Genomic DNA, 16,435 nt, shown 5'->3' on the forward strand with positions numbered 1-16,435 from the left:
GAGCAAATGTGTGTGTCTTCTGTAGCTTTAGTGGCATTGGGGTCTTTGGGTTTAAGGTTGAATGGGTTAAGACCTTCTATTACCCAAGACCAGTAATAAACTGGTGGAAGTAGGTTAAACTGGGAGATACTCAGCGTGGGTTCGTATCTGTTTCTGGAGGTCAAACATTATCCACGTTTAATGGTCGGCTCATTCAGGGCGATCACATGAGACCGAAAAGTCACAACAATGTCACTCAATCCACAATGTGTGTGTGTGTGTTCCTCACGTGAGATGTCACCATGGCGATCACGCTGTGGAATGCAGTCCCCAATCCTCACTGAGACGTCTGGGAGTTGTGGGTGTGTCCTATCTATGTGTAAGTGTCAAAGGTTCAGTGCTCCATAATCACATGTCATTGTGGTGGTCTGCTCTCACGCCCCTCAGTTTAGCCAATCAAAAGCTGCGTATGAGACAATGTAAAGCAGGACGAACCCCCAACGTCAACAATCCCGACATACGTGTCCGACTTCCTCCAACTCAACAACAACAACAACACACTCACAGAGTCTGTCGCGGGACCGGAGAGACGTGGCTGACGTTAGGAAGGAGTACGTTTGTGTATTTAGGTCAATGGACAATATGAGCCAAATGTTTCATGGAAGTTTGTAACTTTTTAAACTTATTCTTCAAAATGTTTCAATCCTCAAGCAGATTCTGTGCATCATTTCAGCTCAGCTATCAGTAAAAGATCATAACAAGGGTTGATTTTAAAGTCCTGTTGCTCACTTACAAGGCTCCTATTGGCCTGGGACTTTACCATTACCAACTCTTGTTTTATACTGTAATCCTTCATGGCCTCTTATATCTTCCACTGTTTTTTTTCTTTTGGTTGTTTGTTTTAAACTATCACACAAATAATACAATTTGCCGCTCAGCCTTTTTTTTAAAATTTGCACCAAAACTATAGAACTCCAAGAGATAAGCTAAAATAAAACTAAAAGACTTTAACTGTCATTCTTCCTTTGTTTTATATCTTTTTACACATTTAATTGCTCTTAGCATAACTGTACTTGTTATTTGTTATTTGTTATTTGATTGATTGGTTGTATCCTGCACTTTTAAGGCTTGTTTTGGTTTGCCTGTTTTTATTCTTTTCTTGTTTCTTCACTTAAAGCACTTTGAACAACACCCCGGTTTAAAAAGGTACTATACAAATAAGTACAATTATTCTGAAGACAAAACAAAATGGTGATGTTATTCTCAGCAAAACAGTTATTATTATGACGGTCCATGTCCATCATGTTGTCCTTTAATGACACACCCTAATGGTTTCACCCTAGCAGCAGAGGGAAAGGCTCTACATGCTAATCAGCAGGAAGTTAATTGAGGAGTCTGCACACGTTTTGTTTTTGGTCTCTCAAACCAAAACACTGCTTGAATAACAGGCCCGGGATTGGAGATGTTTATCCCTGCAGCTCTGTGTGCCACAACATCATTTGATCCAGGAAAACCGAAGGAGGCTAACATGTTTTCTTCCTGCAGTTTGGACTCCTTTTTGCAACGTTACTGACCCGACTAATGAACTAGACAGCTAGTATGCCTTTGCACCAGTTTGAACACCTGCTTTACGCTCCACTTCTTCTTTTCTCTGTAAATATTTGCGTCTTTTACTCAGAAACAGTTTTTTCTATCGTCTGTGACAGCACAGTTGGATTCAAGCTGATTCTACACAAGTAATGTTCGTCATGGGCCAAATAATTCACACTGATCTGGAAACTGTGAGTGTGTGTAGGAGTGTTGAACGTGGCCTCTGGCAAGCTTGTATCATGTGAAGGCCAGAGAGTCCTGGGAGCCAAAGAAGGAGCTACGCTTTAATGGATCAACAGAGATTCATGCAGAGATTCACAGCGAGAGGCTGACCAGGAAAACATTATTTCACTTTCCAAGTCTCATATTTTTCAACATCGAAAGACTCATATATGTTTCATGTTTCTGTCAGTCTGCCGCATGTTTTCAAAACAAACTTTCAACTTTCAACTTTCTTTTTTCGCTTTTATTTGTAGAGACATTTATCCAGACGATTTATTGTAATCGTCCACGAGCTCTGTCGTATCATCCGAAAGTAATGGCATCATTATTTAAACAACGCTCTATTTTCATTATATTACAGTGAAACTCCTCCACGCCTTTCTGGTAGTTAGTTATAGTTGAAATATTTTAAGGTGAGGTCGGTTATTTTGACAAAAGTTGGGTTCAAGTTAAGTTTAGGTTGAGGGGAGACCCGATGGGCAAAAACATTGTTCTTCATGCGCTGGTCAATTTTGAGATTTTAGGCTATTTTGCTCACAAAAATACACGTTCAGGTGTTAATTTTAGGTCAGAGAGTTAGTTCTGGAGCTCCTCCAATTCTCAACAGTCTCCTTTACCTGTATTAAATTCTACTCAGTCCTTGATACCAGCCATCTAAATATGCTTGATTTTTTTTTCATTAGGATCCACACATTATCTCATAATGTTAAAAAAAAGTGAGAAAAAAATTCCTGGATCCGTCCCTTTAACCGGATCCAGACCAAAAATGAATGGGGTCTATTCTGCACTGAGGTCCATCCTCCATCCGAGTTTCATGGATATACTTTTGGTAGTTGTTGTGTAATCCTGCTGACAAACCCACCAACCAACAGACACCGCTGAAAAACACGACCTTCTTGGTGGAGATTATAATCACACAATACCCGTTATCCGTATATCAGCTGGCTTTACCAGAAGCCCTGAAACCTTTGACATCACCTCAGAGCTAAAATTGTCTTCAAACAATAGCAGATGGGTTCCTAGATTGATGCCTATTTGCATATTTAAGCAACGAAATATCTGAAAACCTGTCACACTTGCGTCACGACTCACCAGCCTTGCCCTCCCAGGCGAGCCCCAGGACGCCGCTGTAGTCTCTGTTAGTAAGCAGATAGGACAGGCAGAAGTTGCCCCAGTTGTTCTCAGAATACAGACTCAACAGCTTCTCCGGCCCAATGTACAGAGGATACAGAGGATCGTTTTTATCCTCCTCAGTCATCACCTGGAAGGAGACGAGCAGACAAAATGTTGAATTAAATATCTGTATAGAAGTCATTTTGAGGACGAGAGTCTGCCCCCGTTTGACTCTCACGGGTACAAAAGACATAAACATAAACACCACCTAATTAATTAACCCAATTATCTCAATCAAAGTAAGTCATGACATGTTTGTTTACTTAAATTGGATGTGTCACAGCCAGGATTACTGTTTGTGTGGAGTTATCAGAAACTGCATCTGCAGTATGTTGCTGTGGGACAATCGTGTCACTGTAGATTGGATCTCACCCTGAGGGACTTCACTTTGAAGTTGATCAGTTTTATTCCATCAAAGTCCACCTTGTCGAAGACGTCGTTCACAGCTCGCATGTAGTTGGAAACCTGAGAAAAACATAAGTGAGAAAACACTCAATAACATCTCCCGTTTTTCATCTTTCAGAGCAGGTGCTGGGTGGTTGAGGTTCAGCTGGCCATGAGAACTCAACACATGCAACTAGACAAAACACAAACAAATGAAGAGCATAACATCTCCCACTTGACAACACATAAACAGCATAACAAAGCAAACTGCCGAACCTGAAAACACAACCAAAAACAGAAACGCTACAAGTGGAACTTTCCAGAGGACACTAAAAGCTGATGGAGATGCCCTGATGCATGAGTTGTTGTAATGGTTTGTGTGTAACTTGTGGGATAATGTATACAACTCTTAGCAACTCTGAGCATCATCACCAAGGTTGTATTTTGTGTATTTGGTTGTATTTCTGTAAACGCAGCACGTTTTTGATGCTGCATTGTCAAATTGGTGAAAATGTGTTTTCTTAAGTTGTAGTGTTGATGAAGGTTCTCGGTCATCCAGGTCATGGTAATTTTAGGTGCTGTATCATAGGCAACTGGACTTGTTTCCATTTCTCAAAGACGTTTCACCTCTCATCATCCATTACGCTGCCTGGGAGGGAACTCAGTGCTGCATTGTAGGTGGGTGATAAGTAATGTCGTAGGCCACCTCCTCTGTTCAAAGACGGCCATTCCAGTTTGACATAGATGGATTCCTTTACTCCTCTTTCATTCCATCTGTCTTCTCTGGCCAAGATGTTTTACATTGTTGTTCTCAAAGGAATGATTTTTCTCCTTCAGATGTAAGTGGACAACAGAGTCTTGACCTGAGGAGTTGGCCCTCCTGTGTTGTGCCATTCGTTTATGTAGAGGTTGTTTTGTCTCCCCAATGTAGAAATCTGTGCAGTCCTGGCTGCATTGAACAGCATAAACTACATTACTCTGTTTATGCCTGGGTGTTTTGTCCTTAGGATGGACAAGTTTCTGCCACAGCTTGGTGGTAGATATGATGTTTACGTTTTCCTGTCTCCTCCTCTCTGTCTGCTCTGGATCTTTTAGAGGTTTTGACAAAGGTCCAGTTTGGGTAGCCACAGGCTTTAAGTGCTCCCCTGATGTGCTTCTGTTCCTTCTTCACCCCCAGCTTGTGCTCCAGTGGGTGATGAGAGTTGAACAGCAAGTGTTGATCTGTGTGTGTAGGTTTTCTGTACACCTCAATGTTGAGGCTTCTGTCTTCTTCACAGTCCAAGAAGGGCCAGACTGTCTCCTCTGACATCTTCCCGCATGAGCTTGATGTTATTGTCTACAGCATTTATATGTTCTGATTTTGACCCAGGCGTCGTCCTTAAGTTCTAGTGCGCTGAGCTCTCAGGGCCACAATAGATTTTCTCCAGAAGACAAAAAAACCGAACACCAAATGGCAGAAAACAATTACTAAACAGTATTCCACAAAAGATTAAGTATTTAATCCTTTCAACAATACAATTGACTCTCTCTGAACTCGACCAAGTTTGGATCATGAACCATAATTGGACCATGTGAGGTAATCTGCAAAGTGTGGTCTGGTGTTTTCAGTGTGGGTGGCGCCGTCGGTCCCACAGCATAGAGGCACGTGCAAACCAGTCACATGTGAAGTTCTGAGTCTGCGCAGCGGGCGATGCATATACAGTAGAGCCCGCTGGGTGTTTCCATAAATGTAAATATTGACACCTTGGATGAAGGAGACAGTGAAACCAGGTCAGCGGTGATTGACAGCATTTTGTCTATTTACACTCAAAGATCACATCACGGCATCACTTACAGTGTATTTTCTCACCCGGCTCAACAAAGGTCTGGCACTGAACCAAGGAAAGCAACAAGTGTGTGTGTGTGTGTGTATGTTTAAGGTGGAAAGAATCCAAGAGGACGTGATGAGAGGACGGACAACAGGAGGACAGCCAGAGGGAATAACGGCTAAGGACAGACTTACTCACTCATTGACTGACCTTGCTTTGACCATGAAGAGATTTAATTAAAAACGTTCAGATGTGAAACAGGAAACACGCAAACAAAAGTGCAACTCGTTCCAAACTGAACCTGGACCAGATACTGAGAATGTGAATCTAAAATAATTAGATACAATCAAACATCTGTGCTCTTCCTATCAAATATCGAATGTAATAATAAACATATAAACACTGTTTATTGGTTTTCATTTAGAGTAAGCTACAAAGGTAATCATGTTCAAGTTGAGTCACTGGATTCCCAGAACAGTCTGTTATTAAACTCAATATTAGCAGAGCATCCCACGTGACCTCTGACCCCAATGGCAAGGGCTTTGTTCAGACACTTTAACCCAGACAGACTCTTTAATCACTGTAATCTTTCATATAATTGAGGCAATGCAGGAGTGCCAGCAGACAAGGCTTTTAACCCAGTATATCACTCAAATCAGAGTTCAGAAATGCCTGAAATGTTTGAGTCTCACTTGAGCTGGAAAAGACTATTTCTCTGAAAATCAGACAAGTGGTTTTTCACCCTCTGGCTCCTCAGTGTAGGAGGAGTGCTTTTGCTGAAATTTTGCTGCTCTAATAAGGTCAAAGGTCAAGAGTAAATGACAAGGGGTTAAACATGTTTGACATCTCAAACGTGGCGAGCCACCTCAGAGTTCAGAGAGTGCATTAAATGGAAAAGAGGGGTCATTCAGTTTTCAAATCAGGTTGTGTTATTGCAGTTGTGTAGCTTGTTTTTGGCATGGCACGTGTAGAGTTATTTATTTACACTGAAAGTGCACACTTGAGCTTCGAGGTGCCTGTCCTGCCATGTGTGCCTGCTCCAGAGTCTCATTCGGGCAAATGTCAATGATAATCAATGTGCAACAATCTTTTCAGAGAGCGAGAAGCTTCTCTCTCCCTACTGCGTAACGCCATGACAGCTGTGTGCGTCAGTGCAGGCCCTAGCATGTGTTCCTTTATTCAGCCTCATGCCAGCAACAGCTTGTTTTTTATCTACAACCCCGATTCTGTAGAAGTTGAGACACTGTTTCAAAACATAAATAAATAAAACAGATTGTGAAAACTTACTAATCCTTTTTGACGTATACTCAATCAAAAACGGTAAAAAAATAAATAAATACTATGTTAATGTTTTAACTTTTGTAAACATATGCTTATCGAGGGGCAACCTCGAAACGCTCAGTCATTCACAAGCAAGGATGGGGCAAGGTTCAGCACTTTGTCAAACACGATTGAATACGGGATATTACTACATGGGCTCAGGAACACTTTGTAAAATCATTGTGGGTAAACACGGTTTGTTTGCAGATGAAGGTTGTTTTCATTTTTTGTTTAATGCAGCGGTCCAAATTTCTTTTCATTCGTGTTGTAGTATTTTTAAATAACTCAGTGCCAATACTTAGCCAGTAATACCTACCTAGCCCAAAACAAATGTTTTTCCCCTCATTTGCTTTCAGTCATTAAATGTTGATCATTAAAGAAAAAAAAACAACTACAAAATACAAAACTACAAAAGTTTAAATCATGCTCCTTTAATCAGAGATGAACATAGAAATCCTGAAAAATTGGACAAGGACATTTGTAAAGAGACTCAAACTGAGAGCCCAGGCTGCACTTATTGGTTACATAAAAGGAAATCAAACATTAAACAAATTTAAAGTCAGTATTTCACAACCTTTTACTGATTCTCTGAAACACCGTCCACTGATCTGGTGCCAAATGATGTGACATTTTGAAATCGATTAAATATCTTACATAACAAGTGAATTTATTGAACACTACTGGCATATTTCCCTTGTTTTAAGATAAGATTTTAGGACCAGGAAGCACAACAGGTCTTTGATTGCAGCACCGTGTACCCAAATATCTAGGACACTGGATTCAGGGTTCACAGGTTTGTAAACAGAACGTGCTCATCCAGCCAATGTGGAGGAAGTCCTGTTGTGTTTTGATGCTCTGGCTTGATGTTCAATGACACTATAAATGATCTGGCGTACAATGTGTTCTCTGAGGCCTCAGACATCAGGCAGCTCAGGTAGCAGCAGCATCACCCTGAAGGTGGTGACACTCAGGCTTGAGGCTTTGATTTGTGTGATTTAAAGTAGGTCAAACCTCAGCGAGCTCTGTCTTGAGCTAAAACAGAATCACTGATACTTAACTAAAGATGAAATCATGGTAAATAAACTTGTGTGTATCAGATATGAAATCTCATCAAGTGAAGATAAATGATGTTTAGTCACCTGACCCACAACAGCTTCCACAGACTTGAACCTCTTGTAATACAGGTGGTCAGCATGGAGGTGGAGCAGGCAGCTGGTCTTTGACTCATCCACTGTTCTCTTCAAGCGGCTCGCTGGTGCCTCCTGTGGATGAAATTGCAAAAGGAAAAGGTACAGGTGAACAAACTGTAAATGTGAATTTGAACTATGACATAGATGCTAAATCAGTGAACAGTTTGTCCTGATCAACCCCCCCGACTTGTGTATCAGGTCCAAACATGACATCATTTTAACCTAAACTACAACTGGGATGTCGCATGTCCCGGTGGGAGAGAGGACAAGGAGGTTGGCTCCACTGAGAACATCTGTTCAGACCATCTCATGATCCAACAGTGGAAATGATCTTCACCGGCAGGCATGTTGTTAAAAATGGATCCACATCAACGTACCGACATCCATTGTTGAGAATGAACATTGGGACTCCCACCCTCTCGGTTAAAGGTCGACGACAAATAGGGGCACCCAAGGGGGATATTAGTTAGATAAATGTGGCAGATGTTTTTTCCATTGCACCTGGTTTTCTAATCACTTTTTATAGTAAAGGTCATCTTGTGCATTTTGATCTCAAGCAGCTACTATAAATATTATTGAAGTCCGTAAAGAAGCAGAGTTCATATTTCTCAAGTCAACATGCTGTGTTTTCTGTAGCACACACTTAGTGTCTGTTTCCGTCAAAGCATCGTGAAGAAATGAGTACATTTAGTCAAGTCCAGTTTTGAGGTACTTGTACTCCACTTGAGTATTCCCATTTCCCGCTAGTGGTCAGAATAAATTATATCTAATAGTTATAAACAACAAATAACTTTTTGCATTACAGCCTGTGGTAAACTTGAACACAAACATACTATAGGTCAAAGCAGCCACACCATCTACAATCAACACAGGAATTCCCAGACTCCCTTAAAAAATCACTAAATTTTGTGAGTTTTTTGTGAGGAGTAACTTTATCAACTTTGTGAAAACTGTCTATGACGAATTCTCAATCATTTGGGCCTTCTTGTAAATTTTGCATATGTTATACATTAACTTCTCTGTTTCTCAGTGAAAAAACATTGTGTCCATCATTTTGGACCCAAAACAATCTTTGAATTTATTAATTCACAATCATAATAATTGTTTACGCAAAAGAGATACTTTTATTCTGCACCTTTCTAATATGACCTTTAATATCAGACACTTTTCAGACTTTTACTCGATTTGTATAGGCGACCTTACATTTTTCAAAACTAATATTTTGTCACGATATCTCAACTTTTACTCCCGCATGACTTTTGTGTACTTTTTACTACACTAGCTGGAACTGAATCCTGTTATTTGCTCTTGATGACTCAACAGGCTAAATAAAAGTGACCGAATGAATGAATGTGCCCATAAATAAGGTCATTTATAACAGATGAATCAGACACACTGGTTTATGGACTGTTTCTTCCTTTAACTGGCTATAAATGGTTTTGCAGAAGAGGAAGTTTTGAGGGTGAGGACAGAAAAAGAAAGTGAGACAGAGTGTATGTTAGTGTTTTATCCACTGAGGTGATGTCTGGACTGTCCTACCTCATTGGCTCTGAGGCTTTGGGCGAGGACGTTCAGATGTTCTGCACCGCAGAATCCATCAGTGCCGGTTCTCATGGACGGCAGGACTACACAAAAACAAACACACACATTTAAATACACACAGTTTAAAAGCAGAGATTCATCTGCTTCAGTCAAACACACACAAAGCTGGACTCACAGGTAAACACTGTCATTGGTGTAATTTCGTCCTTGAGCATGTTCCCTCAGTTGGTGAACTCTTAATTACCCTTCAATGACTCATGTTCATGTAGGCTTCCAGCGTCCCAAATGAAACTTTCAATCATAACAACTGATTGAACAGAGATTAAACGGCTCATTTGTGGGAGCAGGCAGAACATTGTGTAAGATGAGCTCACAAATAAACCCACAAAATGACGTGTGTCACAGTCTATCTTTGAAAAAATGATTTGTTTGTGCTGAAGAGACTGTCGCAAAACTGTTGCGTGGTGTATGTGCTTAACCAGGAGCAATGATCGGGGCAGGACATTTTGAATGATTCAAGAGCTCCAGAGCTGGACATACACTCTGAAACATGTCAGCAATTGGAGATATCATATCTTTAAATGCCCTGAACGAGTATCCAGGGCCATTATCAGAAAGGAGACCATGTCAAGTCAATATCAATTCTGTTGTTTAGTCTTTCCTGATGTTTTCCTGTCATGGTCTTGCAAATCATGTTTTCAAGAAACATTGTAAAGATGCTGAGTCATGTAACTTATCTGATTCACTCAACAGGCACATGAGGTCACATATATTGCTTTTTGACCCATTCACAGAAAAGATTGTTTCCTGGAGGCTAAGTTTACTATTTTTTGGGATGTAAGATACTAAACTTCATGTTATGTCACTTTTCCACACAGTACCATCCTTTTCGGGGAGAAAGGTAAACCAGTGACCCTGGTTACTGGTTTGAACAATGCCAAAATAAAACAAGAATGGCATCAACAGTCCCCCTTAATTGAATCAGGCCTAATCCAATATCAAACTTGATAGCCATGTATCACCACCCATACCAGCCACCTAAATATGTTTTTTTCATCAAGATCCATGCATTATTCCCTGATAACTTAACAAAAAGCATCAAAAGTCTATTCTGGGCTGAGAGCCATCCTCCATCCAAGTTTTGTGGAAATCTGTTTAGCAGTTTTTGTGTAATCCTGCTGACAAACCAACCAACAAAGGGATAAAGGTGGAGGTAATGATGGCAGATGGTATTGAGGCCATTTAACAGAAAACTTGAGAGACATGTATTTTATGAAAGGTGGTCTATGCTTTACATTTGAACCATTTCTTATACAGAACAACAGTAATTGCAGAAATCCATTAAAATCTGCTCCTAAGTGACATCTTATATGGGCAGGAGCACCCCCACATTCTCAGACGCTTTATAAATAGAGGAATCCACATTTGGAAATCAGCGCTGTGGTCTTGAGTGGGAGCCACGGGGCAGCCTGTGGAAAACGTTGTGATAGGTGCTGGTTTGAGTCCACTGAAACAACATAATTGTCCACGATTTGCAACACCTCTGGGCCGGCTCCCTCCAACGGCTTGATGCAATAATGACGGGATTGCAGTCGAGGGAGGTATTGCATTTGCATAAATTGGCCCATCTCGTTGCACTGGAAAAGGACTTCATTGCAACAGAGTATATCAGTTTTATGGTCAGGGACTGTGGGGAATCTGCATATGAATATTAAGGAAAGAATGTAATGTAAAGTGCTGACAGTGTTTCACGATAATGTAAAATAGAATCAGAACAATTGGTTTCAGTGGGATTAACCACAAACCCTGTGACTCTAATGCACAGACCCAGATTCATGTGCAGAAAACAAACTTTTCCAGGGACATTAATGTCGGCAAAAATATCTTTAAAGTGAACAAGTAACAGTGGAGTCACATGACGTAATAATCATGTCCACTTGTACGTTGCTGGAGTTAGAGTGACAGATTCAGGCAAAGATTTGCCAGAGAACTGGTGACCCATAAGAACTTCAAGGGGGTAATGTACCGCGTGTGCATGTGTGTGCATGTGTGTGCATGTGTGTGTCCAAGAACAACATCTTCCCCGATCGGTCATGGGCCTACAGCGAGGGAGAGGCAACACATGATTGGATCACACCATCCTAAGAAAGTCCTCAAACCAACCGGCTCCAGCCAATCACGAACCTGTAATTCATTCTAAACATGGCATGAGTGGGGGTGGGCTGCGGGGGTGGAGGTGGATGTGGAGGCCTAAATGCCGGGCGTTGACACACTGACGGAATTATTTCCAGACTTACCCATGTTCTCACTCTCTCAGTCGGCTTCTCCGTCTCTGTCGTACAGTAGAAGATAAATGTTTCTGGTCTGTGGAAGACCATCAATTTCTATTCTTTTGCCAATTAAAAAGCAAGAAAATGTCTGAATGAATCAGGTCAGAGTAGAATAAATCCCATGGTATATTGCGCTCTATAAAGAATTACAAACTGCCAAACTGTCGGTGTAAGACTTGCCTGGAAAAGAAAACGATTTCCCAAATGAAAAATCAGTGTCACATTTCAGTCAAGACTCACATTCCCACTAACTGTTGGAAACTACATCTATTTAGAGTAATGTGAAAAACATTTCCCAGACCATCTCGAATCTAATTCCAGTTGAGAGGATATAAAATCAATACACAGTATATATTCATGGATTGTTGTTAGAGTGTCTCAGAGGCTGGAGCGACACCGCCTATAACAGGCATTTAGTGTTGAAATGCCCCTTTTTTAAACCAGGATACTGTATCTCCAAACTGCAATGGTACTGTAAAGTCACTGCCCCGCGAATGACCCTTTGGTCGGGGTCAAGTATCCTCCAAATGCTGCTCTAGTTGGCCCAGGTGCCACTTGTGGTCTGTCTAAGTGGCCTGGATTTCCCCTTTGGTCAGCTCAAGTGCAAAATAACCTGAAACCTAAATATAACATAACACTAAACTCAATGTGTGTTTCAGAGGTCCCCCCCAAGAGTCTGTTAACAACATCCACTGCGTGCATTAAAAATCTGATCTGTTAGATATTGGATGATCTGTTGGGTCCCAACACGAGGCCCAAGAGATCTCACAAATAACACAATTCACACGCTTGGTGGGAGATATTTTGCTTCATCCTCATGTAGTCCAGTGCACGCAACAACTGTAACAGCTGTTTCTGAAGCATAAACGCAAAAGACTGATAATCTCAAGACACTGATGCAACAGTTCAGCCAGTGTTCCACGGAGATATTTCCCAAATCCTCCATGATTTGCTTTGGGAATTAATATCATGAGAGACATAGATGTCTGGCGAATCAATTACACGAATGTTAAACTGAAGATTTAACCGATTTGTATGTGCGTGGAATTTTAATGTAAGTTTCAAGCTGTAAAACTACTGAAGGCAAATACAAAGAGATAACATGATAACTTCACTTTCGTTTTGAAGCAACGGTTAATAACCCAGGAGTTAATCATTGAGAGATATACAGTGATATTTATAGTCAATAACTCGATTTATCACAAGGAAGAATGAAGTTAATAGTTAACCATATTTACTGAAACTGAGAATACAAGTTCCATACACACACGTGCGCGCGCACACACACACACACACACACTCACATACAAAACAATAAGTATAACAGTGTAAATCTGGGTTGGGTATGATCATATGAAACTGATTTCTGCAAACCACTGATTGGTCACGTTTGTATGTGTCACAGGCTATATGACATATTGACATTACTACAAAACGCGTCATGTCACTTTCACATTATGTTTATGACCTCATGTCATTTCATATCGAGAGGTTTGAGAGGACGGTGGAGGAGTTACAGGCAAGATGGTTGCCCATCCAGTGACCGCAATTCAAGACTGCATTTCTACAACTGTGAGAAACCATCGGATATTTTGGATAATCTCCGGTCGTGTTTGTGGGGACCAAAGCAGGTATTTGACGCCAAAACTTTGTTTTTTTCTGACCATAACCAAGTGAGTTTTGTGCCTCAAACTACCCTGAACGGCACAGCGTTGTCTCAACATGAAATAGAAAATTTGAACCTAAAGAAATGTAAAGTTCTACAAGTTGGCATAAATTGCAACTTGTAAGATCCTATCCTCATACTATAATAATATAATATGATCACTTCCATTTTTACTTTAACATTACATTTTAATATATTATTTTACTCATCAAGGGAACATACAGTTCAGTCTAGTTATCCTCTTTGCCACTGTAGCATCACTTGTGTTAATCTACTGTGTCCGTGTTGTAATACATTCTTCATACTTTCAATGCTGTTTATTATTCAGTATGTAGAATGATGTCCTTAATTTAAATTTTAAAAACTTTTATTAAAGGAGTTTGTTTTCAAACAGAGCAAGCAGGTGGGGATTGTGACCAGGTGTCCTGATGTCATTACATTGTATTTGTTGCAAAATGGTTGCCCTTGTCCTTGACCTATGTCCCAGATATGAGAGACCACATGACATCCCAGGAGACAGAGAGTCCTTATGTAACCTCTGTTGCCCTCAGACGACAACCACAGGAGGTGGAAACGCACACAGGAGCAGACACATTATGTTAGACCCCCGTGTCCTAATTTACCTCTTGTATGGAAGCATTGATTGTTTATGAAATATCATGTGCCAAATCTTTCAGTTTCCTGCAGATATGCAGGCCTGTGAATGAAAGAACAGGATGCCGTCAGCTGCAACAGTATCTAATGTAAATGTTGCTACAGTTGTGAAAGGGGTTGATGAAATGGCGGGAGTATTAGGGAGGAACGCAGCCACGGAGTCTGTGGAGTCTTGAGGACAAACACAGGAGGCAGGGTTTGGCACAATCTGTATGCTTCCAGTAGAAATGCTTTCTCGGAAATAATCTTCTACTGATGCACACATGCAGCCGCAGAAGCACACATAGAAACACACACGCACATACACACTAACACAAAACACTTTGACAGCTCTCAGTGATGACTGCCATCTGGCCACATCATAAGCTGACAAACTGGTAGGCCAACAATCCCTGTAAGATCCTCTACATGCTTGTCTACTCTCTCTTTTCGCTTTAGAAATTCACCCTTCCTCCTCCTTCACCCTCGTACCTTCCTCAGTACTTTTCCCTCATCTCTCCTCCTCCTCCTCCTTAAAAAGTCACACCACCTTCACTCTATCTTCTCTTCAGCCTGTGCTGGGAAAGCTTCCAACACCCCTCCAGAGTTAGTACAGTGCTGTTACAGTATAACTCCACTCTACTACGAGTTACAGGCAGAGATAGTTCATTGACCCTAATAACCTGAGGCTTTACTATAGCTTCAGGGTGCAGATACTGTACATATGAAAAAAGAAGTAATGAGGATTAGCAACAGGGAGCAGATGAATTGTGTTGTTTGTCTTTCTGTGAGACTGCCAAGAGGGCCGTGAATCAAACTGTTGGGTGAGATTAACCGTAACAAGGAATTTCATTTTATGTCATCATCACCAAGCTGCCAGGAAAAGCCGCTGAGGTTATGGCATGTCATTGGGACAATTTGAGTATGCAGATGCACATTTATTTCTTCTTTTCATCATAGACAATTGGGACAGTTACTACAGAGCCAATACAAGCTTAAAAATGTATGCCGAGAGAATGTTTTTTGACTTAAAGGACTTATACTTACTTATACTCATGTTCAGGTTCATGATTTTATTCTATTATGCTTCAATGCTCAAAAAACGCATCACTTTTCTCATACTCGAATGAGAATAATCGTCATGTGTTCCCCCTCTGTCTGAAAAGCTCTCTTTTAGCTCCTGTCTCTTTAAGGCCCCCCTCTCAAATATCTTGTCTGCTCTGATTGGTCAGCTCACACATATCTGAGCCAGCACCACTAACAGCAAACCAGCCACCGGACATAAATTACACAAATGTGAGACTTTTTGAAGTGGTGTGATGTCACAAAGTCACAGTATTAAAGTTGAGACTACTGAGGAGGCGTTTCAGGAGCAGTGTTTTCTGTGGGAGAGAGGAGCTTCTGTTGGTGCAGACTTTGACCTTTCAAGATCTTTTACATGCACAATAACCCATAAAAAACACTGAAGGAAAGGGAAAAAATGAAAAAGCATAACAGGTCTACTTTAAGTGGAAAACGGATCACAGTCTCACCCATGTCATCCTCATGGTAGATTATAGAGTGGTGATCTGTTTCTCTGCTGGCGTATCTTTGTACCGGCTCTATGTGATAAGTCCCGTTGTCTGAGTAGATCGTTCCCTCGAACTGACCCTGTAACACAGAGCCATGGCAGGCTGAACCAGGTTCACCTGCAAGACCAGGTCAAGAGAGATAACATGTCAGGGTCAGAGAGGTGAAAATCATGAAGATAGAGAGAGAGACGTATAGATTAGAGGCAGCGCTCAGACATCAGAGAGATACAAGAGGTGAGATATGAGGCAAGAGAGAGAAGGCAATGAATTGACTTTCATTCAATCTGCACACATTTTTAAACTTTACTTTGTTCTTCAATAATCAGGAATGTTTTGCCACTAACAGATGTTGATCCCGATGTTTAACAACAAAGATGATAAATGTCTGTTGATTTAAGATGATTAAAAGCTTCGATGGCAGTCAGTTCACTTCAACATGCTGGTCACACCCACCCTCGAGTGTTCCTGAGTATATGTGGGAGAGGTCAGCTGATGTGGAGCCATTTTCACTGACCACCACGAAATCTTCTGAAAATGCCCCTGCGTCGCATTTCAAATACAGTCGGAAAGTTCTGAGGGAAACAGAAACACAAACGGCTCACAGATGGGCTCAAAGCTTTGTAGTGCAGTGGAAGGTATGCAGATCTATCAACAGCAGGAAAACAGGATCAATTACTGGCTGACACGTGTTATTGGTTTGGTAACAGGAATAAAAGTGTGTGTTCAGACAGTAGAATACTGTTTATTTAGAAAGACAGATTTTGGTTAAGAGGGCTTTTGAAAGACTTCCCACAGTTGCAGAGATTGTAAAGTTACCTGTGGAAAGCAGTAAAGTCCAACTGCAGTGTGTATTCATGAGGTTGCGTGGCTCTTCTGGCTCTCAGGTGCTTCCTGTGAAGATCCTCCCTGTCGTATGACAAGCCCTCATAATACTTTATATATGGGCTGATGCCACTCACAGCTCCTGGCACAAAGGAAGACATTCCAGTCACTTCACAGAGAAACCAGACAAGAAATCCCAGTCTCA

General features: G+C 41.1%; 1 protein-coding gene across 1 annotated transcript in view; it reads right to left on the reverse strand.

The window, feature by feature from the left end:
* LOC311258087 (disintegrin and metalloproteinase domain-containing protein 10) overlaps positions 1 to 16,435 on the reverse strand; it is a gene marked incomplete at its 5' end in the record, with an annotated part of 47,088 nt that overhangs the window by 15,375 nt on the left and 15,278 nt on the right. Inside the window, 7 exons of the mRNA XM_084354133.1 lie at positions 2,884 to 3,052; positions 3,337 to 3,429; positions 7,616 to 7,738; positions 9,206 to 9,291; positions 15,370 to 15,525; positions 15,862 to 15,980; positions 16,225 to 16,372. Coding sequence (XP_084210259.1) covers positions 2,884 to 3,052; positions 3,337 to 3,429; positions 7,616 to 7,738; positions 9,206 to 9,291; positions 15,370 to 15,525; positions 15,862 to 15,980; positions 16,225 to 16,372 — 894 coding nt within the window. The remainder of the gene's footprint in view (positions 1 to 2,883; positions 3,053 to 3,336; positions 3,430 to 7,615; positions 7,739 to 9,205; positions 9,292 to 15,369; positions 15,526 to 15,861; positions 15,981 to 16,224; positions 16,373 to 16,435) is intronic.

Source organism: Pagrus pagrus (genome assembly GCF_965226575.1).
Source record: "Pagrus pagrus genome assembly, chromosome: 6".
NCBI lineage: Eukaryota > Metazoa > Chordata > Actinopteri > Spariformes > Sparidae > Pagrus > Pagrus pagrus.